Below are 22,738 nucleotides of genomic sequence, written 5' to 3'. Positions count from 1 at the left end.
GTGCTCCATCTCTTACTGGAGGCAGAGCTGTCAGTCTAAAGGGAGCCTCCAGCTGGGTGGGGGGACAGAGTAACTGGGTGATGGGCATTAAGGAGGGCATGTGATGTGATAAGCACTAGGTGTTATACACAGTGGATGAATCACTACACTCTACCTCTGCAACTAATGATATGCTATATGTTAACTAACTGCATTTAAATTAAAAAATTAAAATAAAGGGAGCCTCAAGAATTCAGCAATGGGGACGCCTGGGTAAGTGTCTGCTTTCGGCTCAGGTCATGACCCCAAGGTCCTGAGATCGAGTCCTGCATTGGGGTCCTTGCTCAACAAGGACCCTGCTTCTCCCTCCGCCTGCTTGTGCCACCCCCACCTCTCTCTCTGAAAAATAAATAAATAAAATCTTGAAAAAGAGAATCCAGCAATGGTGGCAGAGCTAGGAGGACACCACCACGCACGGCTCTGACCCCTCACACTCTTAAGCCCAGTCTTTTGCAGATCCTGACCCCAGCATCTCTGCTCTCCAACACCCCAGGCTGCGCTTGAGCTGAGCCTGGGTGCTGCATTATGATTTGAATAATTTAGGTCCCAGTAACCTGAGGTGCCAGCTTCAGTTGCTCTGTTCCCATGGGCACAGGTGTCCCAGCCCTGTAAATAAGCTAATGAAAAGGGCGAAGGGGAGGGGCCTGCAGCCCTATGCCTCAGAGGGCTCAGGGCTGATGAAGAGTCCTTGCCCCTGTCCTGCTGAGAGTGTACCAGGCTCATCCGGAGTCGAGGTATGAGGGCCAGAGAAAGGAAGTTAGGGGGTTGAAATAGAAGGCGAAAGGAAGAGAGAGTGGAAGGAGGAAGACCAAAGTCAAAGAGGCAGAGAGCAAGAAAGAGTTCCAGAGGAAGAGACACAAGGAAATGGAGATGGAGAGGCTTAGTGGGAGGTAAGAGGGGCGGGGGATTGGGGAGAGTAGAGAAAAGGGCAGGGACAGAGACTAGAAGAGGCAAGCACCGGCGGAGCAGAATGAGCAGATGCCAAGATCAAGTACTAAAACCCAAGGGCAAGTACAAACAGGAGGGTCAGAAAACTGGAAAGGCCACAGGGCTCCTCAGCAGAGATCTCAGTCTTACTTCTGACTTCCAGGTATCATCCTTGCCAGCACAGCCTGATGCTGCCCTCCGTCGGGTCCCAAGACTCACACCCTCGGACCAGCCCTAAGTCTTGCTGTGGCAGGAGCATGGGGCCCAGGAGCCACCACTTCAGCCTCGGCTTCTCGGTCTCCAGCCTGGGCCTTCTGTTTCTGTTCTCCCTGTTTCCAGGTGTGACGTGCAGTAAACCAGCCCTGCACCAGCGGGCCCTGCAGCTGTTTCCCTTCTTCCCCAGATCTCTGTCCACATCCAATTTCTCTTTACTGGGAATTTTTCTTTGCTGGGAACCAGCATTCTATCTGGGTAGCATGGAGGATGGAGGTGCTGAAGAGGACAGGAGACCTGCCTGGCTCTGGTGGGAGCAGTGATGGACAAGCCAAGGGGGTGAGGGTGGGGCAGATTATGAAGGTAGTTGAACGCCAGGCAGAGTTTGGATTTTATCAAGCAGGCAATGGGGAACCACTGAATAGTTTTAAGCAGCTAATGGCTTGGTCAGACTTGAGTGTTTAAAAGCCTCATCTCAGAAATGTGGGGCAGGGTTAAAGAGGCTGCACCAGCAGCAGGAGCCGTGAGGAGGCTGCTGCTGGGTCCACTCAAGCTGCAGGGGCGACCAGACATTCAAAGGATGCCCAGCAGCATGGCTGACGGGACCTAGGTACGGGCAGGGGTGCAGAGGGAGGCGGGAGAAAGGAAGGATAACTCCCAGATTTCTGGCTGACATCATGGGGGGTTGGGTGCTGTTTGCTGAGAGGGACCACAAAACAAGGAACAGGGTTTCAGAGCATGGGGGTAGGAAATTAGTTCCTATTTTGGACCTACAGAGTTTAAGGAGCCAATAGGACATTCAGGAGTGAACTGTTGTGTTTATGGGTCTGGAGCTGAGGAGAAAAATTCGGGCTAAAAAGAAAAGGACAATGACAGGCTTCTGGGGAACAACACGTGAGTCAGGGCCTGAAAACAATGTGTGTCACGGAAGCCTAGGGAAGAGAGTGTTTTCAGAACAGATGGTCCATGGCATCAGAAGCTTTGAAAAAATCCATAGACTTGTAGCTGGATAAGTGGAAATAGGTTAGAGAGAAAGTAGGGGGTGGTGGCAAAGGGGCTCACAACACCTAGGTGAGGGGCGGTACTCCTGTCACCTATTTGGGCCCCTCTGGCATTCGCAGTAGGGTGGGCAGAACCCAGGTCTTTAGGAAGGGAAAGGGTGGGGAAGAAACCTGTCAGCCTTGCTCCAGAAGACAGTATCAATTCACTCCTCGGCCTCCACCTCGCTCTTCCACGGAGGCAGTCCAGGGAGGAGGGAGAGCCACAGCTAGATGGACAGAGCAGACCTCAGGAGGGCCAAGTAGGTAGCCATGAGACAGCAGACCAGGCGACAGGGCCCCAGCCACAGGCAGGTGGAGGGTGTGAACAGAGGCCCCTGGACAAGGGTCTCAGATGGACAACCCTTCTTCCTGGTCCCCCAGAGTGCTTGGGCGCCGAGGGCAAGCTGGCTCACAAACTCTTCCGTGATCTCTTTGCCAACTACACAAGTGCCCTGAGACCCGTGGCAGACACAGACCAGGCTCTGAATGTGACCCTGGAGGTGACATTGTCCCAGATCATCGACATGGTGTGTTGTGGTGGTAGTGTCAAGGAACTGGCGCGGGGGTGGGGTGGGGTGCAGTGAGAGACTGGGATTATTCTCCAAACAATTCTTTTCTATAAATGTTAATATTAACAACAACAATAATAACAGATACTAACTGTTGGGTGCCCACAGTGTGCTCAACACTTTGCACACTTGCATTCCTGCCTCGCAGGAATTATCACCCATGTAACTACTAAGGAAACTGAGGGCTAAAGAAGAAAAGGAACTGCCAAGGTCACATAGCAAGGTCAGGCCTGTGTAGGAACTGGACTGTGAGACAGCTGGTTTTGTGGTCCCTCCAGAGCTCTGTAGGTGAGTGTGTTACACACAGGGAAGGGTGTGCATATAGATGTGTCCACATCTATGCCCACTCCCTGCCCCCCACTAGGATGAGCGGAACCAGGTGCTGACCCTGTACCTGTGGATCCGACAGGAGTGGACAGATGCCTACCTACGATGGGACCCCGATGCCTACGGTGGCCTTGACGCTATCCGCATCCCCAGCAGTCTCGTGTGGCGACCAGACATCGTACTCTACAACAAGTACTGTCTTCCTGGGCCCCTCCCCTATCATAACCCCTCCCCACTGTTGCCCCAGGCTCTAGGTATCCACTGATTCCCCATCCTCACCCACCCCCCAAACCTAACCTGGAAGCTTTTCCCCCAGGACCCTCCTAAGCTGCCAGGAGCTCACAGCCCCTCCAGGACACCCCCTCTTTAGTCTGTCCCAAGCCGACGCAGGCTGAATGTCTCCTGGGAACCCACTGTGTAGTCCAGGGCCAGTTCCGTGCCCCTCACAGAGAGAGTTCTGGGAGACAAGTACCCCTGACGGCATTCTCCACCCTCTCAGGCCTGCTCCAAGTCTCTCGGGACTCCCCGAGGGCCTGCCTCGGGACTTCCTCCAGGGCATATCCCTGTGGAGCCCTCCTTGATGCCACCTAAAGCAGTTCAGTGTTTCCCAGACAACATAGAGCTCTGCATGTTTTCCCTGGGGGCCCTCCAGGAGATTCTCACATGACACCATGCAGCCGGGCGCCGGCTCTTGCAGATGTGTTTTCACACTGCCCGGGCCTAGATCTGGGTCTCCTTTCGGCCCTGCAGGCGCCACCCCTTCTAAGCCTCCAAAGGCACGGAGGTGCCTCTCTGCCCCCTGCTCTGTCCTCTGCGTGGCCCCGCAGGCTCCACATGCGCTGCCGCCTCAGGGAGTCCCACCCTGCCTGCTCCGCAGGGCGGACGCGCAGCCGCCGGCCTCCGCCAGCACCAACGTGGTTCTGCGGCACGACGGCGCCGTGCGCTGGGACGCGCCGGCCATCACGCGCAGCTCGTGCCGCGTGGACGTGTCGGCCTTCCCGTTCGACGCGCAGCGCTGCGGCCTGACGTTCGGCTCCTGGACGCACGGCGGGCACCAGCTGGACGTGCGTCCACGCGGCACCGCCGCCAGCCTCGCCGACTTCGTGGAGAACGTGGAGTGGCGCGTGCTGGGCATGCCGGCGCGGCGGCGCGTGCTCACCTACGGCTGCTGCTCGGAGCCCTACCCCGACGTGACCTTCACGCTGCTGCTGCGCCGGCGCGCCGCCGCCTACGTGTGCAACCTGCTGCTGCCCTGCGTGCTCATCTCGCTGCTCGCGCCGCTGGCCTTCCACCTGCCGGCGGACTCGGGCGAGAAAGTGTCGCTCGGCGTCACAGTGCTGCTGGCGCTCACCGTCTTCCAGCTGCTCCTGGCTGAGAGCATGCCGCCGGCGGAGAGCGTGCCGCTCATCGGTGAGCCGCGAGGGGGCGGTGCTGGGGGGGCAGGGGCGAGAAGAGAGAGCCTCCGCCTCCCAGAGACGGTCTCCCGGCCCAGGCTCGCGGGTCTCCACAGGGGCGGGGCGGGGCGGGGCGGGGCGGGGCAGGGTAGGGTAGGGACCGGCCCCCTCCGCAGCAACCCCAGGTCGGTGCGGGAGGAGGGAGCATCCTGGGAGCGTGCCTCATTCGGAGATGGAGGGGAGAGGAAGGACACCCCACCCCTCACCTGTCCTAGCCGGCAAAATGCGTTGAGTTCTGGCTGTGTGCCAGGCCATCTCCTAAGCACGTGACTTTTTTTTTTTTTTTTTAATTAACTCAGAGAGGCATCACGACACATCTAGAGGTAGGTTCTGTTATCCCAGTTGTGCAAAAGGATCAGTAACTTACCCCCAGATTGCGCTCGTACCATTTGAGAGTGACTGTCACGGTCTGTGGGGGAGTGCAGTGTCCAGCAGTGAGGAGAACAATTAGGGAGCAAGTAGCTTCTGAGAACCCGCTTGTAAGAACAGGGGATGAAGAGATCTTGGCCCTTATGTCCTTCCTGGTTCCATCCTTTGGGATTGGAGGGTCCTGAAAGCCTCAGGGTGGGTGAGCTGGTGCCTGTTTGTGTTGAGGCGGTGGTCAAGCTCAGGCCCCCTGAGTTCTTGTTTTGGGCCCCAGATTACTCTCTCTCTTGCAGGGAAGTACTACATGGCCACCATGACCATGGTCACATTCTCCACAGCGCTCACCATCCTTATCATGAACCTGCACTACTGTGGTCCCAGCGCCCGACCAGTGCCAGCCTGGGCTCGGGCCCTCCTGCTGGGACGCCTGGCACGAGGCCTGTGCGTGCGGGAACGAGGGGAGCCCTGTGGGCAGTCTAGACCACCTGAGTCACCCCCTAGTCCCCAGCCTCCTAACGGAGATGCTCGCCCTCCAGCAGTTCCTTGCCGTGAGCCACAGTGTCTGTGCCGTCAGGAAGCCCTCCTGCGCCACGTAGCTACCATTGCTAACACCTTCCACAGCCACCGGGCTGCCCAGCGCCGCCATGAGGACTGGAAGCGACTAGCCCGTGTGATGGATCGCTTCTTCTTGGGCATCTTCTTCTCCATGGCCCTGGTCATGAGCCTCCTGGTGCTGGTGCAGGCCCTGTGAGTTCCAGGGGTCTGGTGCAACCACAGCCCCTCCAGAGAGGAACGGAAAGGCCAGGTGGTGGTTGGCTCTCTGCTAGGCCACCTAGTCTCTCCCCACTGTGCCTAAGAGCTGGCGACACTCTTCCTCCAGGCTTAGCACTGCTGATTTCACAAACCACAGGGATCGCTTGTCTATATACCCTAAACCTTAAGGGAAATCCATAGCTTGCCACTGCCCTAATTCCTACAGAAGGGACACTCTAAGAAGGGCCAAGATCGAAACACAGTCCTGGAGGGGCAGAATTGAATTTCGATGCTGCATGTTAGAGCTTTTGGTGGCGAGAGTGCAGGTCACATGAGAAACAGAACGACCATACTTCTTGTTTTCTCTTCCTTCCTCCGTGGCTGCTGTGTTAGGAAGGACTCGGGGAAGGGGATCCAGAATTCATTCTCTCGTTTCCAGAGGAGGCCACACGAGGATTCAGCCCCAAAGACTCAACTTACAATAAAGTGTGTGCCTCACACCTCTTCAATGCTGTTTTACCTCGGGGCCTGTGGTAGTGGAAAGTAGGGGTCCAGGTTTGGGTCTTTAGAGACAGGAGCCTCAGGACGCATAGATCAAGGCAGAGATTATGTCTTTGCTGACAAGAATTCAACGGAGTCTTCAGCTGAGACCCTGGCAGTGGACCTGATGCTGTCTCTGCTGTCTGTCCTGCTCTCTGCCCTCTGGAGCTGGAGCCCATCCACATCATTCCCACACACTGACATTCAAAGAGCTTCAAAGTGACCAAGGTGGGGCAGTGCAGCAGTGAGGCATTCACGAGGGGTTTGTTTCTTTCCGACTGTCACGTGTTGTCTGTCTGGCACCACCCCTGTGCTTTAGATCCTGTCCCTGCACTCAGGAAGCTCCCAGACTGACATGGGAGACAAACATTGACATGTGGTGTAAGGAAGCAGCCAGGGACCCGTGGGAGCAAAGAGGCAGGAGCCCTAGCCCAACCAGCTGGGGGAGGTCAGAGAAGCCTTCCTGGAAGAGTGAATGGGAGCTTTCCAGGTGCATATGTGAGCCACGAGTCATACCAGCAAATACCGTGGCCAAGTGCTTTCCTCCCCAATCCCTCCTCAAACTAGTTTCATCGTTAGTCTCCAAATGAGTGGTTGCCTGCCATTAAAGACTGCTGCCCCCTTTCAGTGTCTCACTCTTAAAGCCTTGGGGAAGGCTCAGTCCCCAGATTCCCTAAATTCTCCATCAGCAAACCTGGCAGCTGCCAGAGAAAGTCCCAGAGTTGCTTACAGAGGTCACCATGGATCCTGGCTGCTCTTAAAGCACATAGGGGGCCGACATCCCCATGTCGGGCTGAGGCAGCGCGGTGGCCAGGAGGGGCTGTTCAGTGTTGGATGGATCATGGCAGGCCTGGACTCTATGGAAAGGTTCCCCTGACAAGGAGCCAGACTGGCAGTAGGAGGGACCAGACTGAAGAAGAGGGGCCTTGACCCATGGCTGCAGGAAAAACAGAGGCAGAGAGAGAGGTTTCAGTGCAAAATAAGGTACACAAACACGATAAGAGGAATGAGCAGAGTGGGCTGGAAACACTGACCCACAAGGTGGAATGGGAGCCAGATATGAAAAGCAAGAATTCAGGGAGGACAGCAGGCAGATGAAAGGGCCCCGGGCCCCTTTCCAGATGGCACTAGGAGGTTCTGTGCCCCTGCCTCCTTCCGACACAAATGAGTCATTCTAGGGTGGGGTAAACAAGGGGAGGCCATGAGTGAGCTCTAGTGATGCTTATCTTTGCCCCCTGTGCAACCTCTGATTACTGGGGGGAATCCTAACCTTGTCCACTGCGTGAGATGACATTACCGGCACTCAAGCTGGTTGGAGGCTGGAGATCTGGATTCTGACCCTGGCTCTGCCACTGACTCATTCTGTCCCCTTGGGCAGGTCCCTTCTATCTTTGGGTCTCCCTTTACTATATAATGATATACTGCCTTTTCTTTCCCCTTCCAATAGTTTATTGTACAGTAAGAATAAAATGAGATGGTGTCTGGGGAGAGGTGGTGGTTCAGAGTTTGGCTGTCTGGACCCCAGCCCTGACTAGCTGTGTGTGTAGGGCTGGTTGCCTCTCTGGGGCTTAGTTCCCTCATCTGTAGAACAGGGACGATGACGGAGCCTACACCACTGGGTCGTGGTGAGGATTCCTGGAACTCTGAATGGTATTATGTCATGGAGAATGGTGGGAACAAAATGAAGTCTAAGGCTCCTTCCTGTCCACTGTTCATAGAGCCCTGGAGGAGGGAGGAGGGACCTAAGGGGGAGTAGTGGCTGAAGTCTCCTGGCCTATTCCAGTTGGTTCCTTGAAAAGCCCCTTCCCACCTGGAGAAGTGAGGCCCAGGCAGGCCCGGGTACAGAAGGTATTCAAAGGAAGGAAATAGTCACAGCTGAGAGGGACCTGGGGATCATCTAGTCTAATATGCATATTATACAGCTAGGAAGACTGAGGCTCAGAGAGGGCTTGATTGGTCACAGAGAGAGTTAGGGCAGAGTCTGGATGAGAGCCCAGGTCTCCAGCACCCAGAGCCTGACCACTACCTTGGAAGGTGGTCTGAGGGAGTCCTGAGGGCAGTGATAGAGACAGTGGGTTTTGCAGCTGAAGGAGAAGGCCCAGGGAGGACTGTGGGTGGGCATGGCCATGGGACTCCATGCCCCCAGTGCAGCCCAGATCTCTCTGGGGCCCCATCAGTGGCCTCCTGTGAGGGAGGGGGCAGCCCCAGACTTGGGTGGGGGGCAGGTATGTAAGCTTGCATGACCACTGCCCCATACATTCACGCATGACCTCTGAGGTAGGTTCACCACTCTCGCAGGGTCTGCTTGAGAGGGTTTACTTGTTTGGATTAGAAGGGGGTTGTTTTCCTTTGCGCAGGGCTGTGCATGCAGGAGAGGAGTGCCACCCCAGGGCAGCCCTCTCACCCTTGAGCTGAGGCCTGCAGAAGCTTGAGGCTCTTACCTGAGTTACCAAGTTGGCAAGACCTGGACTTGCACTGCTTGTCTGTAGGGAAGAAACCAAGGCTCTCAGGACAGGAAGGAACCCTAGAACCCTCGGGTCCGTCTCTGGCTTTTTCTCATGGAAGCTGGTACATTTTCCTCTAACGGGCTTCCTTATGGTGGGGCCTCCTTTGCCTGTGTTTGACTTGACCCATGAGCAGCAGAGCTAGAAGGGAGCCAGCCCTCAAAGCCAGGGTCTCTTCTGGGTGCTCTTCCTGCTTCCCTGGCCTGTAACTTTGCCTCCCTGTGTGACCACCTCTCCCAGGCTGTGTACCAGCCAAGGAGGCACTAGTTCATGTACTTTTCATGTCTTCCTTACCTTCTGTCAACTCATGCACACCCATGATGCTGTCCCTGGTGGGAACGGAAGCCATACTGGACCTTCTCCCATTTTACATGTGGTCCACAGTTCAGCCAACAACCTGGCTCTAATGATGCAAAGTGGGCCTCACAAGGCCCCAGGCATCACTCAGCCAGGACCAGCAGCCCACAGCCCCTTCAGAGATTAGGAACCTGGGCCTGTCCTCATGATTCTACCTCTGGTGAGTCCTGGGGGATCAACAGACTGAGCTGGGACTACGGAACCCAACTGTTGTCTCAGCATCCTGCCGGCACCCCCATCCAGTCCACACAACAGCACAGGGTTTCATTCAGCCGAACACACACACTCCTCTCAGAAACTGAGTTTGGGGCTCTTCCTCATACCTGGCAACAATGGTCTGGGTGTCAGCACTGTGGCCAGAAATTAATTGCCTTCCAGCTTCCAGCTGGAAGAAAAGCCTGACCAGTTCCATTTGGCCCTCAAATGGCTACCTGCCTCGGTCTGGAAACGCTCTTCAGCCTCCCGTGGGCAAGTGGCCAGCCCTGGCTTAGGTACCTCAAAGGGCAAGTGGCATACTACCTCAGAAGCCTGTCTTCCCTTAGCTGCACAGGATGGGGGTGGCGGGGAGAGGGACAGAACTGGGTCCCCCTCACTGTTCATTTGATTGTGGTACTTATGTACATGTCCCCTGAGCCCCAGGGGCAAGCCTGTCTTGTGCCCAGGTGCGGCCAGGCGCGTGCCTGCCTACCTTTGATGTACTCGCAGTTGTAGGTGCTGTGCTTGCCCAGGGCCCGGAGGTAGATGCGGGCAGGGCCCTGGGCCGGTCTGCTAGCGTTGATCACCTGGAAGGTCTCGAAGGGGGGGATCAGCACCTCCTCCTCCCCAGGGAAGAAGGAGTAGCGCTTGATAGGTACCCCGAGGCAGGTCCAGATGCCAAAGAAGGTGTCCTCCCCAAATTGCTGGGCTGCAACATTCTTTAGGGACGCGGAGGCAAAACCCCCCAGCCTGACCGTTGCCCCGGGCCCCGCCGGCCGGAAGCGCAGGCCATGCACCCCTCGGAACACTTGGTGGCACTGGGGCGAACTGCCCCTGCCCAGCAGCTGTAGGGCCTCGGTCAGCAGGAAATGGAGTGTCTTGAAGGAGAAGTGGTGGAGGTAGTAGGCTCTGGAGCGGCCTGCCTCACGCACGGCGGCATTGAACTCCTTGTGCAGGGGGCTGTTGGCGGTGTAGGCCAGGAGGGCCACCCCATGCTCATCGCGGAAGCCAGGGGGTGGCGGGGGCAACCCAGTAGGGCTCAGGACCCACTCTGGCCCCCAGGCCTGGCGGTCCTGCCATTGGCTGCTTGCCTGCACCCAGCCATCCGCGTACACTTTGTTGGCCTGGAACTCAGTTTGGTTGAGATCTGGGAGAGCTGCTGTCATGGCTGCTGCACAGCCTTCATACTGGTCATCAAAGGAGGCTGGGGCCATATCCAGGGGCAGTTCTTGAGAGAATAGGTCTCGTCGAGAGATGAGGTGGCTCTGGGCCTGGCAGAGAGGGAGCAATAAGGACTGAGAGGATGAGCCTCAGGAGATGGGAGCCTGTCATTACATTTCTCCACTGAGAGGAGAAGGGCACTGATGGCCCCAAACCCACCTTGAGGGAAAAGGGATTGGGAACAACTAGCTGCCCTCTCTCCGACACCAGGGTCTGAGGCTGTCCCCTCAGGCCGGGCGAGCCCCACTGGAAATATCAGTTGTTCTCTCCTCCCACGACTCCCCCACTCCCCAACCCCCGCCAGAGTTGAGAGGAAGCCCGCAGTGCAGCTCCCAGTGACAGGGACACAGTGGGGGATGACCACACCTGCGGCGCTTCCAGGAGGCCCGTGCACACAAGCAGCAGACACAGCATGGCAGGGGTCTGCATGTTGGAGGGAGCCCTGGACAAGTTACTGTCTCTCTTTGGGTCTCAGTTTCTTCATCTAGAAAATGAGAATGTTAATCTGTACAGATGAATAAACATTAATGGGCACCTAGTCTGTACCACTCACAGTGGTTGGCATAGAGTCACAACAGAGATATGAAGGCTCGGGGCGTCTAGGTGGCTCGGTCGGTTAAGTGTCTGCCCTCGGCTCAGGTCATGCTCGCAGGGTCTTGGGATGGAGCCCCTCATCAGGCTCCCTGCTCAGTGGGGAGTCTGCTTCTCCTTCTGCCCCTCGCCCCTACTTGTGCTCTCTCACTATCCAATAAATAAATAATCTTTAAGAAAAGAAAGAAATGAAGGCTTAAGAGAAAGAGAGGACCCTTCTTGCCGGCAGGAACTTGGGAGACTTCCTGGAGAAGACGTTATCTGAACAGGGTCTTACAGGGAGAATAGGAGAATAAGCCTTCAAGCAGTGGAGACTGGGAGAGGAGTGGGATTTGGGGTGGGAAAGGCATCTAGGGCAGCAGAAATGAGAAGAGCCAAGGTTATTGGATGTAAAAAGTGAAAGACATTTTGTCCAGCGTGGCAGAGCTTGCAGTGAGGGAGTGTTGGCAAGACTGGAGCCAGTCGTGAAAGGTCTTGACTGCCCCAGTAAGAGGTTTGGGCTTCACCCCATGGGGGATGTGAGGCTGGAACAGGTCCAGGACAGGCCAGCTGGTGGGGCCATGGAGCTATTCCAGGGACAGGATCCAGCCATCCTTCCCTCCCGCAGTCCTGCTGCGTACTGAGCCCTCCTCCCTTAAGCTCTCAACTGCTTCCTGGGCAGGGACAGGTGTAGACCCCCAGGGGGTGAGGGGTCCTGTAGATGAGGAGAGGATGGAGTGGGAAGGGAGGCTCCAAGAAGGCAGAGTCCCAGCAGTTTCTAAACCAGTGCGGCTACTTCGTTGTTTCTTTCATTACGAAGTTAATGCCTGCTCATAGTGAAAAGAAACAAGCATGAATGAATCAGAGTCCAAGCTCCAGTCTTCTTTCTCTCTCTGTGTCCTCTCTCACTCCTACCGGTGCCTGATGTTACCGTGATAATAGTGTGCTTTAGGACCATTTTTGGTGCACGCGCAAATAATTTAATATTTAAATATGCATACACACATAGCTTTCTGTGCACAGGCTGGTTTTGGTTTTTATTGTCATTTTTCTTTTTTCAAAAAGAAAAAGGAACATGCTTTCACATAAATATCCTGTAACATTTATTTCCAAGAAACAGTCTATCAAGGACTTCCTTCTACATCATATATACCTTCATATATACATATCTACCTTATTCATTATAATGGCAGCATGGGGTTTTGTAATGTAGTTAAACCATAATTTGTTCAGCCATTTTCTTATTGATGGTTTTTTTTCCTAATTTTTTGACATTTTTGACATTACACATAATACTTCGGTGAACATCCGTGTATGGAAATCTTTGTCTACCTGTGGCCATATATATTTTTATAGGAAAGATATCAAGAAGTTATATGATGTTTAAAGGATATGAATTGTTTATTTGGCCCTGCCAAATTGCCAGCGGCCCTGGTCTGCCCTTCCACAACAGTAAATGGGTGTGCCCTTTCCTCTTCATCTTTGGCGGGGCTGGTTATCATGATCTCTTTTGAACTTTCACTAAACCGGTGGGCACAGATAGTATCTACTTTTTAATTCACATCTCTGCTCACTAATAAGATCAATCTTAACTTTAATTTTTACTGTTTTAAAATTTTAATTTTCTAAAGGTATAATACATTTTCATTGTTCAAAATTTAAATAGTCCAAAAGGCACACAGTTCACTGTAAAACACTGCTCACTAATTCCTCGCCCCATCTCCCCAGAGGAGACCAACATTCCCATTTTCTGTGTATCCTTCCGAAGATCCTCTGTGCACATATAAGCGGATTCACAGGTATTCCTGTTTTCCTCCTTTTACAATGTAAGACAGTCAGTGGTTCTTTTCCTTTGGGAATCTGATGAAAACTGAACTCTCTCCTCAGAAAATGGATCCACACACTCTCACACAGTGTCACATACATTTCAGGTGCCAGTGTCTCTGCCCCCAGTTCCAGATTAAACGCCCCTGCTCCACAATCCCCTCTGGTTCTTGGAGGTCAATGCTGATGGTTCAGCCCCTGGCAAGTCCACACACAGGTGCAGTGGAGAGTTCTCATGCATGCGGACACCTTAGCTCCTGCCCAGCTCCCCACCTCTACTGCTCCATATTATTTCTGTGTCCAGGGCTTTCTCCAACACCCTGTAAGCTTGCTCAGGGCAGCCCAAATGTGCAGGGGATTTAATGTTTCCAGGGACAACCCTTAACCAATGAGGGGTAGTAGTCAGATTCCCTTTCCTACTGAGGATCCCAGCAGGACTAAGCCCCAGTTGATCCCAGTGGTCACAGTGGGCTCATTAACACACTTCTGTTTGTGGGGCAGAGGTGGGGGTGGCTTTCTTCTCCGTTGCCCTTTGCCACTCTTTCACTTTCTGGGATCAACTTACAAATGAACTCACTACACCCAGGTCCTTGTCTCTGGGTCTGCTTTTGGGGGAATCTAAACCAAGAGAAAGGGTCTTTTGGGTCACAAACCATCACAGTGTGGCCCAGAGCTGTTCCTTTAGCCTGGATCCCAGAATGACCTTATAAGGAGCGGACCTGAGCTCAGCCTGCCAAAAGGAGGTCAGCTCAGGCAGACTGGCAACATGAAGCAGAGGACCCTGATCAAACTCACTTTAGCCAAGTGGTGGTCAACCCAAAGACCCATGAGCACAAGGATAAATTTTTGCATGCCACTGAGATTTTGTGGCACATAGCAAAACGGTTATACAGCAAAAACTCACTAAGCCAACTCTTTTGCCCTTGCTTCTGTCCCCCATCTCTGCCCTGCAGAAACAAGGCAGTGAGAGAGAGAGCTCAGAGGCTTGAGATAGGGAAGTCTGGCTTCTGATATCAGACTGAGGACATTGAATTGTGTGGCCTAAGATACCGGCAGTGAGGATGAACCCAGAATCACTAGGTATAATTTACTAGATGTGGTGTCTGATGGGACACAGGAGATGTGAAGAGGGAAAAACCAAGAATGACACGAGGTTTTCATGCTCTAGGCTGCCAATACAGAGGAGGAGCAGAGTGGACTTTAAAAGTTCATCTTGCCCATCCCAGCACATGATAGGTGCTCAACAAAAAAATGAATGAAGCATTAGATTTGAAGGGGAAACAGTGAGTTCAGTTTGGCACATGTGGATTCTTAAGGGGCAGATGTCCAAAAGATAGGAGAATGGATAATAAGATGATACATTTGTGTGATGGGTGTATTTAAGTCTGAGAAGACATGAGAATGCCAGAGAAAGAAGAAAAAGAGGACCAAGAAGCAAAGAGAGGGTTGCTTGAAGCCGAAGCACAGGTGGACTGAGACACCTTGGGTTTCTAGAAGCTCTTCACTTGGGTCCCATGAAATACCTTGGTACCCTTATGATAATAGCTCTTTTTTTTTTTTTAAGATTTTATTTATTATTTGACAGAGAGAGACCTAGCGAGAGGGGGAACACAAGCAGGAGGAATGGGAGGGGAAAAGCAGGCTTCCTGCTGAGCAGGGAGCCTGATGCAGGGCTCAATCCCAAGACCCTGGGATCATGACCTGAGCTGAAGGCAGATGTTTAATGACTGAGCCACCCAGCCGCCCTGTGATAATTCCTCTTTAGGATTCATCTAGCTTGTGATGATTCCTGTTGACTTGCCTTCGGAAGAGTCTCATGTAATATACCGTCCCCCTTTTTCACCCAGTCACCCAAGACGGTCACTTCATCAAGCACATTCGAACATTCATCAAACACTCAATTAGTTGCCAACTAATGCTGATCACAATATGGATCTAGCTTAGAGGCTCCTTCCCTTTCCCCGTCCCTTTCATGGCTCAGTCTACCCCTACCCCCCCCCCACGCCCCAGTCTCCACTGTCACCCCTGCTGACCCACCCTCCACAGAGCAGGTGTTTCTAAAGCCCCACTGGTCAGGTTGCTTACCTGCTTAAAATCCTCTGTGCTAAATCCGACTGGAAGAAATACCTCGGCATATAGAGTAAAAATGCTGGGATGAAAATTATGAGGGAAAAGATGGGAACACATCTAGAAAGGAAAACAAACAAACAAAACACAACTTCCCTCCATGCCCTTAGGACAGAGCCCTCCTCATGCTGGCATTTGAGGTGCCCTGTGACCTAGCCCTCCATGACCTCTTCAGCCTTGTGCTCCAGCCCCCGCCCCCCCGCCCCGCTTGGCTTCTACAGAACAGAACAAAGCTGCAGGTGAGGCCCCACTGCTTCCTTTCCTGTGGCTCTGCACACATTGCCATCCTGCTTTCCACTTTTCAAGACTCAGCTCAGGGGTCACCTTCTCCAGGGAGCTCTCTGGCTTCTCTGTGCTCTTCAGTCACCCTGTGCTTTCTCAGTCACTGTCCTAATCATACTGTGCTGCCCTGATGTGTCTGTCTCCCCTCCTGGCCGGTGAGTTCCTTGAGGACAGGGACTGGGTATGACCTGTGCCGTGTCCCCAGAGCTCAGCCCAAGCCGGGCACAGCTGAGGTCTCTTGGAATGTTTGCTGAGTCTGAGAGGCTTTCTGGTTACATTAATAGTGTAGACCACTGCAGAACAGGTAGATTGAGGACTTTGGTGAGCAGTGTTGGGGGGAATGAGGTGGGGCCAGAGCAATGGGGTGGTTATGGGAGGGGAGGAGATGGAGGTGCTGGGTCACCCCTTATATCTTACCCACCCTTCTGTTTCTCCTCTCATCCTGCTCAGGGCATAGTTTCTCCTCATCCAGACCCTCACTGAACATTCCTTTCTAGGGATGTGACTCCAAATCCCTTCCTCAGGAACCCCCCAATTTCCCAAAGTCCCCAAACCCTCCAGGTATCCTAGACCTCTCCTTCAAAGATGCCATGATCTGAATGTTTGTGTCCCTCCAAAGTTCATATGTTGAAATCCTAATGCCTCCTGTGATGGCTTTAGAAGGTGGGACATTTAGGACATAATTTGTTCATGAGCGCTCTGGGATTACTGTTCTCATAAAAGAGACCCCAGAGAGTTCCCTAGCCCCTTCCACCATGTGAGGACATCATGAGAAGGTGTCAGCTACAAGCCAGAAAGAGGGCCTTCACCTGACCATGCTGGCACAGCGATCTCAGACCTTCAGCCTCCAGAACTATGAGAAATAATTGTCTGCTGCTTATAAGTTACCCAGTCAGTGGTATTTTATAGCAGCCTGAACAGAATAAGATAAAAGTTGCCCTGAAACTGTTGTTATTGACTCCTAGAACTCCATCATCAATAACCCAAATTTCCCCTTTAAAAAAAGTCTTTCCCTGCCCTGTACCCAGGAGGAGTGTGGTGTGCCCCTTACCTAGGCCTTCTCCAGGGAAGCTGGTGTTGCTCTCCAGTTATGGCCACCAGGACAGGGGTAAGGCAGGTTTCTCCTTTATACTGTCAGTCCCCCACTGCTTGTACCCACACAGCTGCTCAGAAATGTGACACTCCCCCATCTATTTCTGGATGTCTCCTGAAGGCTTGGGAACACTAGCCTCTGCCCAGTCTGCCTTGGGCCAGTGCACTCCCATAAAGAAAGGAACCCCTGGGGCTAGAGAGAAGGTGGCCTGAGGCACCAAGGACCCTGGCTGGAACAACCACCTCCACACTGGGTTTAGACTGTCCTCATTATCTCCTTACTTTGTGTTCCTATTATGTGAGCATGGAGACTCCCTAATGTGCAAGAAGGAATTCCCAGATTCAGAAGGCTGGGTCTGGCCAGCAACTGATTTGCTCTGTGATCTTGGAGGATTTCTGCCTCACTCAGGACCCTGGCTCTGTGACGAAATTTGACTGCATCTTTTGGGGCCTTCCTTGGAGTTCCACATTTGGGGATAGGAGAAGCACCTCCTTGTGGGAAGAGGACAAAACCCTGATCCCAGTGGAGCTGGTACCAGGGCCATGTCTCAGCAGGCCTGGCTGTCCCAGGCTGTTCCTTCTGTTCCAACAGCTGCAGGTGCTCTGGGCCCTCCAGGATGAGAGGCAGTCAGGATAAAGAGTCAAGATGTGGTTTTTCACAGTAATGGTGAACAATAGAGGAATGGATATTCTGATCTAGGTGATCTTTGGGATGGTCCATCTCATTGGAAGAGGACAAGAGTACTTGTTTAGAGGCTGTGTTTGCCTGACAAGTTCTCTGGTTTGGGGGGATGACACTTTTCCCATCTCCCTCCCCACACTTCTCTAAGCCCAGGCACACAGTTTGTCTTTTTTGGTATGTAGGAAGGATTTTTGGAGAAAGCAGGATTTTAGAGGAAGGAAATTCTTTACCTGGCTGGCAGCCTGAGGGAACGGGGCAATGGGAATGGAGCTAAATGAATGAGCCAAACCAGGATGGAGGCCCTGAAGTCAGTCTAACTTTTCTGTGCTCACCTCAGCCCCAGCAAGCAGCAGGAAACATCTCTTAAATCCTGACATTTGGGACCCCAACTCCCCTGACCACTTTGGGAGTAACCCTCCCACCCCCAGGGCTCAAGCTGCCAGAAAGCTGTCTGTCCCCAGAGCTGCTTACTGATTTCTCAGCTGGTCCCTTCTCCTGTTACCTCTGATTGGGCATCCAAAACTCAGAGCCAGGTTATTTATAGACAGACCCACAGCAGGGGAGGGGAAAAGCTAGTGTTTATAAACATGGGGTCACCTGGGTCTAAGAGGTCCAGAGAGAGAGGGTCTGTGGAGGGAGAGGGGCTGGCCCCTCAGGGTGTGAGACAGAGAGCTGGTCCAACCCTACTGAAGGGAAGGGGGCTGGCGGGTGCCGCTCAGATGCTGGATCACCCGTGACCCCCATGAGTGGGCCATATGCAAATTGCATGCAAATCAGCGAGTGCACCACAGACAGTTCTTGGTGGGCGGGACCCTCGTGGGCCCCCCCGGTCTAGTGGGCTGAGAGCTGGGCCTCCGCCAGGTCGGGGCCCACCTGAGAGGCCAAGTTTCGCAGGTCCCTCCCCCAAACCCGGTCTCGCTCGCTTGGAGCCAAACCGGATTCTGGAGAAAGAACTCGCAGTCCTAGGGAAGGGGAGGTACGCCCCTCGGCCCCTTCCCGCGCCACTCCCGCTTCCCCACCCGGTGTCCGTTGTTGCAGAAGAGAGGTGTCGGGTTACCGCCGCGGGGGCTATAGTTAGCCGCGGGACTTTGTTGATCGGCTAGACTCCCGGGACAGCGCAGCACCCGCCGGGACTTAAGCCCCCCGCCGGCCCGAGCGCTCAGTGTTCCTTCCCGCTGTCGCCCCTGCAACTTCCAGGTGGGTCCCTGGCTCTCCTTTCCCTCCTTTCTGCAGGCGGAGCCAAATTATGGCTCCGCGTTTACTATTGCAAGGGTCCCCGGGCAGAAGACGCTGAGCGTGGGGGCTAGTGGGGATCTGGGGAGCGGAGCCCTGGGGTTGTGCGGGGTGAAATCTAAGACCACGCCCACTCCCTTAGGCCCGCCCTCGGCCCCGCCCACAGCATCTTGGGCCGGATCCCGGACGGAGACCCTTCACACCCCAGAGGAAGGGACCCCGATCTCTGTCTCCCAGCCCATCGCCAGTGGTGCCCTCTTCATCTGGACCTCGCCCTCTTGAGTCGCCCCCAGGAATGATGCTGGCGGCTCTGCTGCTGGCTCTCAGCTACCTCGGCCTCCATTCCCTCTGGCAGGTAACTGGGAGAACCTACTCCTGCCACAAAGGGAACAGGTCAGGGGCAGACCCAAAAGAGGTGGACTGGGGGGCTGACGCCTCAAAAAGCTCTGCCAGATACTCTTCTCTAGGATCCTAGTGCTCTTCATCCTCTTCTTCTCAGGACTCTCCATTCTCATTCTCTCTCCCAGAACCTCCACCTCCACCCACTGGTCCTATTAGGCTCTTCCTTCCTTCATATACTGTCTGCCACCACAGGCTCAGCCCAGGCAAAGCCTCTCGGGCTCCCTGTGTGCTGCTTCCCGCAGCCCTTCGCAGACCAGCGCTTGACCTCCTCCACCCCAACCCCCCAAAGCATGGTTTGGAATATGGGCTTCTAAAGCAGGAGAGGACTCAGCAGTCTCAGAGCTGACAGTGTCCTCATGTGGTGGCATGAAGGGGGAAGAGAACCTAAGGATGGGGACCGGGTCAAATATACATTGGCTGTATATTTGTCTATCACCTGCATCCTGATTGTTAGAGCCAGAACAGTGCTTGGAAGTCATCTAGCCCCACTTCCTACCAGGTGCAGAACTTTGCTAATGACAAAATGACCCCTTCACGATGTACAGAAGTGAAGATCTATGTGTGCCGTCCTCACAATATCCCTGTGAGTTTGGAAGTATCCTCAGTTTATACGTGGAGAACCTGAAACTCAGAAAAGTTAAGAAACTGGCCCAAGATCCCACAGCTGGGATAGGGAAGTCATGATTTGAACCCACATCTGTCTCCCTCCAGTGGCTGTGCTATTTAAGCCCTTGAGCTCTTGCCAAATTGCATACCCTAGATGTTTGGTCCTAGAAACGAGATACTGTTTCTGGACTGATCTGCCACCACGGCCCCTGTCCAGTGCTCTGAATGTCTCCCCTTTCCTATGTGGCCCCTCTCTTTCCTCCTACATCCACAGGCCCAGGCTGTTCCCATCCTGCCCCTGGGCCTGGCTCCAGACACCTTCGACGATGCATACGTGGGCTGCGCAGAGGAGATGGAAGAGAAAGCAGCCCCCCTGCTGAAGGAGGAGATGGCCCGCCACACCCTGCTTCGGGAATCCTGGGAAGCAGCCCGGGAGGCCTGGGAGCACAAGCGCCATCGGCTCACCCTGCCCCCTGGCTTCAGAGCCCAGCACGGAATCGCCATCATGGTTTACACCAACTCATCTAACACCTTGTACTGGGAGCTGAACCAGGCGGTGCGGACAGGTGGCAGCTCCCGGGAGTTCTACATGAGGCACTTTCCCTTCAAGGCCCTGCATTTCTACCTCACCCGGGCCCTGCAGCTGCTGCGGGGCAGTGGAGGCTGCAGCAAGGGACCTGGGGAGGTGGTGTTCCGAGGTGTGGGCACCCTCCACTTTGAACCCAGGAGACTGGGAGACTCTGTCCGCTTGGGCCAGTTTGCTTCCAGCTCCCTGGATGAGGCAGTGGCCCGCAGATTTGGTAATGCCACCTTCTTCTCACTAAGGACTTGCTTTGGGGCCCCGATCCAGGCCTTGTCTGTCTTTCCTGAGGAGCGCGAGGTGCTGATCCCCCCACATGAAGTCTTCTTGGTCACCAGGTTCTCGCAAGATGGAGCCCAGAGCCTGGTGACTCTCTGGAGCTATAATCAGACCTGCAGCCACTTTAACTGCGCCTACCTGGGTGGTGAGCTGTGCATGAGGGAGGCAGGACAGTGGGGTGGCGGGAGTAAGCTGGGACGCCCCTTCTGGACACCTGCTTGGTTAATGGGGGAGTTGAGGGCTGGAAGTCAGCCGGAATTACTGTTCTCTGTGACAGGTTCAGCCAGCTTTTAGAAGGTCTTGAAGTGTTTTCTGGGTTCTCGAGTGGTTCTCTAAATGTTCTCAAAAGGTTCCATCCGCTGCACAGTCTAACTGACCACAAGAACCTGGTTAAGGAGGTAGATAAGCAGAAGAAAATGACAGGGGTGCTGCTTCGGATCTCAGGAGTTCCCTGGGCTTAATGCAGTTGACAGGACACGTCCATGCTGTCCTTCAGTACTGAGGTAGGGACAGATGGAGGAGCGACAGGGGCCAGGCCAGGAGCCACAATGGGTCAGCAATCTGAGGAAATTTCCCAGGGTCCAGAAAAGGAAAGAAAGCCAGAAGTCAGTGTTTAGGAGAAGGGAGAGCTGGACTGGGAAGGGGAATGGCCCACGCCAGGGCCTGGTGGGAAGGGAAGCTTGGGGAGTGAGGGTCTAGCCACATGGGGCCTCACTCTGTGCTCTGCTGCAGGGGAGAAGAGGCGCGGCTGTGTGTCTGCACAAAGTGAGTACTCTTCTGCCCTCTCCCTCAGCTGCTTCAATACCTCCCCACCAACACCCACCCAGGCCCTGCTGACCCCTCACCTTTCTTTTCTCTCCAGCAGGAGGGCAGCCACATTCCACCTCCAAGGGGGACTTCTCTCTGCTTTCCTGGAAGACCCTGCTCTTGGCCCCTGGGGGCTTCCAGCTCTCGGGGGCTGGGCCCTGAAAGCCCAGTGTCTGCCACTTAGGAGTCCTAGGAACTTGTGACCTTCTGACAAAGAAGGGGGCTTCGAACGGCCTCGAAGTGGGAATGTGGTTTCAGACCCAGCCTTAGCCACCATTTCCCCAGGGATGGGGACTGACCCAGTCATCTCCCCTCCCAAACAGGATGTGGGGGGATCTGAGGCCCTGGTAGGGTGGAGGGAGCCCTGCTGTGTGGTAGGGATTCCCAGGGACAAGCAAGGGTGGTACCACGATGGCCACTCAATTAAACAGTACTGCAGTGTGGTGACATCAAATTTCCTGACTGGTTTATTCCATGAGACTAGATCATCTACCCTGCTCTGGCCTTGGCACTCCTAGACATGGTCCCCTGTGCAGACTGCGGTCACATACCACAACTTGCAAACTCAGAAGCTTTAACAGCCAGAGATTCCTCACAACCTCCCTGAAGGAAGAAAGGAAGGTGGACAGATGGATTCAATGGCCCATTTGTCAGATGAGGAATAGAAAGCCAAGGAAGGAAGCAACTTGCTCAAGGTCAGAGAGTTAGTATTGAAACCAGGCTCCCTGCCTCCCAGTCCAGAATTCTTTCCACAAAAGATCTGAAGGAACTCAAAGTAGGAGCCTGAGCCCAGGACATCTGGGACCCCAGAGCAAGACATTTCTCTCTGTCCTGCTCCCACAGGAGTCCCTTTTAGGGGCGAGGAGAGGGGAATCTCAAAACCTGAAGAGACAGAGATTCTTACACACTCTGGAGGCATCTGATATCCAGAACAGAAATTTTATTGAGACAAGTAAAGCAGCAGAGTCTTCTGCTAAATGACACCTGCCCTTATCCATCTAGGCGACTCTACCTAGCAACTGAAGAAAGGACTCTTCCACTGCCTTAGGACCCCCCCTTGACCCCCAAATCTTCCTCCCAGGGCAGGTCCCCCTCCGCCTCTGATTCCTGCTCCCTGTGCACTAACACACGAGCTGGGGAGGAGGGATCAGACTCTCCAGAAGCTGGCATCCTAGCCCCTCCAACATCCTGAAGGCCAGGTTCTGAAGGTACCTGGGTCCCCTCAATCCCTGGCACTGTGAGCTCGGGAGTTTCACGGATGGGAGGGCCCAGATTCTGGAAGCTGTTACGCGCTCGGGTGATGTAGCGACTGAGGATGCTGGCACCTCCAGGTGGCCGGCATGTCCCTCCCTCTGCCAGGGTCCGCTGCACACCAGCCACCTCACTTTGCAGGCGAGACACAGTCTTGGTCAGCTCCGTCAGTCTGTTGCCCAGGTCTGGGGTGTGGGGGAAGGTGTTGATGAGGAGGTCTCTCAGAAGATGAGCCTGCCCTGAACCACTTCTTCCCTCACAACAGAACCCCAGGGGACATCATGCCTACGGGGCCTGAGGGAGTAGAACTGGAGAAAGTGAGAGACTGGCTCTTGGGTGGGGGGTCAGGAGCAGGCAAAGTCTGGGTGAATCTGAGAGGGACTGAGGTGTTCATGAGTTCAGGCAATGCAAAGGAAAGACTTGCGGGCCAGAGAAGAGATTAGGAATCACAGGAATGGAGAAGTTTTTAATGGGGAGAGATTTGTGTTTCTGCCCTTG

General features: G+C 54.2%; 4 protein-coding genes across 9 annotated transcripts in view; 2 read left to right on the top strand and 2 right to left on the bottom strand.

Moving 5' to 3' along the window:
- Positions 1 to 657: 657 nt before the first annotated feature.
- Positions 658 to 6,190, top strand: CHRNA10 (cholinergic receptor nicotinic alpha 10 subunit). 3 transcript variants are annotated; one of them, XM_032359533.1, is made up of 7 exons: positions 658 to 773; positions 1,130 to 1,305; positions 2,601 to 2,746; positions 3,198 to 3,307; positions 3,993 to 4,525; positions 4,869 to 4,892; positions 5,229 to 6,190. In XM_032359533.1, the coding sequence occupies exons 2-7, from the start codon at positions 1,155 to 1,157 to the stop codon at positions 5,684 to 5,686; spliced, it is 1,422 nt and encodes a 473-aa protein (XP_032215424.1). In that variant the 5' UTR covers positions 658 to 773; positions 1,130 to 1,154; the 3' UTR covers positions 5,687 to 6,190. The 3 variants fall into 3 exon arrangements, with proteins under 3 accessions (XP_032215424.1, XP_032215422.1, XP_032215423.1); XM_032359531.1 differs by having other exon boundaries at positions 659 to 773; positions 3,153 to 3,307; XM_032359532.1 differs by lacking the exon at positions 4,869 to 4,892 and having other exon boundaries at positions 659 to 773; positions 3,153 to 3,307.
- A 35-nt stretch (positions 6,191 to 6,225) lies between these two features.
- Positions 6,226 to 16,425, bottom strand: ART1 (ADP-ribosyltransferase 1). Of its 3 annotated transcripts, none has more exons than XM_032359551.1 (6): positions 16,360 to 16,425; positions 14,985 to 15,048; positions 10,872 to 10,989; positions 9,778 to 10,555; positions 8,670 to 8,711; positions 6,226 to 7,165 (listed from the first exon to the last, which is right to left on the bottom strand). In XM_032359551.1, the coding sequence occupies exons 3-6, from the start codon at positions 10,932 to 10,934 to the stop codon at positions 7,086 to 7,088; spliced, it is 963 nt and encodes a 320-aa protein (XP_032215442.1). In that variant the 5' UTR covers positions 10,935 to 10,989; positions 14,985 to 15,048; positions 16,360 to 16,425; the 3' UTR covers positions 6,226 to 7,085. The 3 variants fall into 3 exon arrangements, with proteins under 3 accessions (XP_032215442.1, XP_032215440.1, XP_032215443.1); XM_032359549.1 differs by having other exon boundaries at positions 14,985 to 15,086; positions 16,360 to 16,423; XM_032359552.1 differs by lacking the exon at positions 8,670 to 8,711 and having other exon boundaries at positions 14,985 to 15,086; positions 16,360 to 16,423.
- A 1,760-nt stretch (positions 16,426 to 18,185) lies between these two features.
- ART5 (ADP-ribosyltransferase 5) lies at positions 18,186 to 21,432 on the top strand. Of its 2 annotated transcripts, none has more exons than XM_032359554.1 (5): positions 18,186 to 18,279; positions 18,458 to 18,670; positions 19,598 to 20,327; positions 20,915 to 20,947; positions 21,048 to 21,432. In XM_032359554.1, the coding sequence occupies exons 2-5, from the start codon at positions 18,611 to 18,613 to the stop codon at positions 21,149 to 21,151; spliced, it is 927 nt and encodes a 308-aa protein (XP_032215445.1). In that variant the 5' UTR covers positions 18,186 to 18,279; positions 18,458 to 18,610; the 3' UTR covers positions 21,152 to 21,432. The 2 variants fall into 2 exon arrangements, with proteins under 2 accessions (XP_032215445.1, XP_032215444.1); XM_032359553.1 differs by having other exon boundaries at positions 21,045 to 21,432.
- Positions 21,433 to 21,928: 496 nt separating this feature from the next.
- LOC116599602 (short transient receptor potential channel 2) overlaps positions 21,929 to 22,738 on the bottom strand; it is a 40,046-nt gene continuing 39,236 nt past the window's right edge. Inside the window, exon 22 of the mRNA XM_032359537.1 lies at positions 21,929 to 22,425. Coding sequence (XP_032215428.1) covers positions 22,034 to 22,425 — 392 coding nt within the window. The 3' untranslated portion in view covers positions 21,929 to 22,033. The remainder of the gene's footprint in view (positions 22,426 to 22,738) is intronic.

Source organism: Mustela erminea, chromosome 9 (assembly GCF_009829155.1).
Source record: "Mustela erminea isolate mMusErm1 chromosome 9, mMusErm1.Pri, whole genome shotgun sequence".
NCBI classification, from domain to species: Eukaryota; Metazoa; Chordata; class Mammalia; order Carnivora; family Mustelidae; genus Mustela; species Mustela erminea.
The sequence above is the reverse complement of the archived record's forward strand: the minus strand, read 5'-3'. Positions and strand labels throughout refer to the sequence as shown.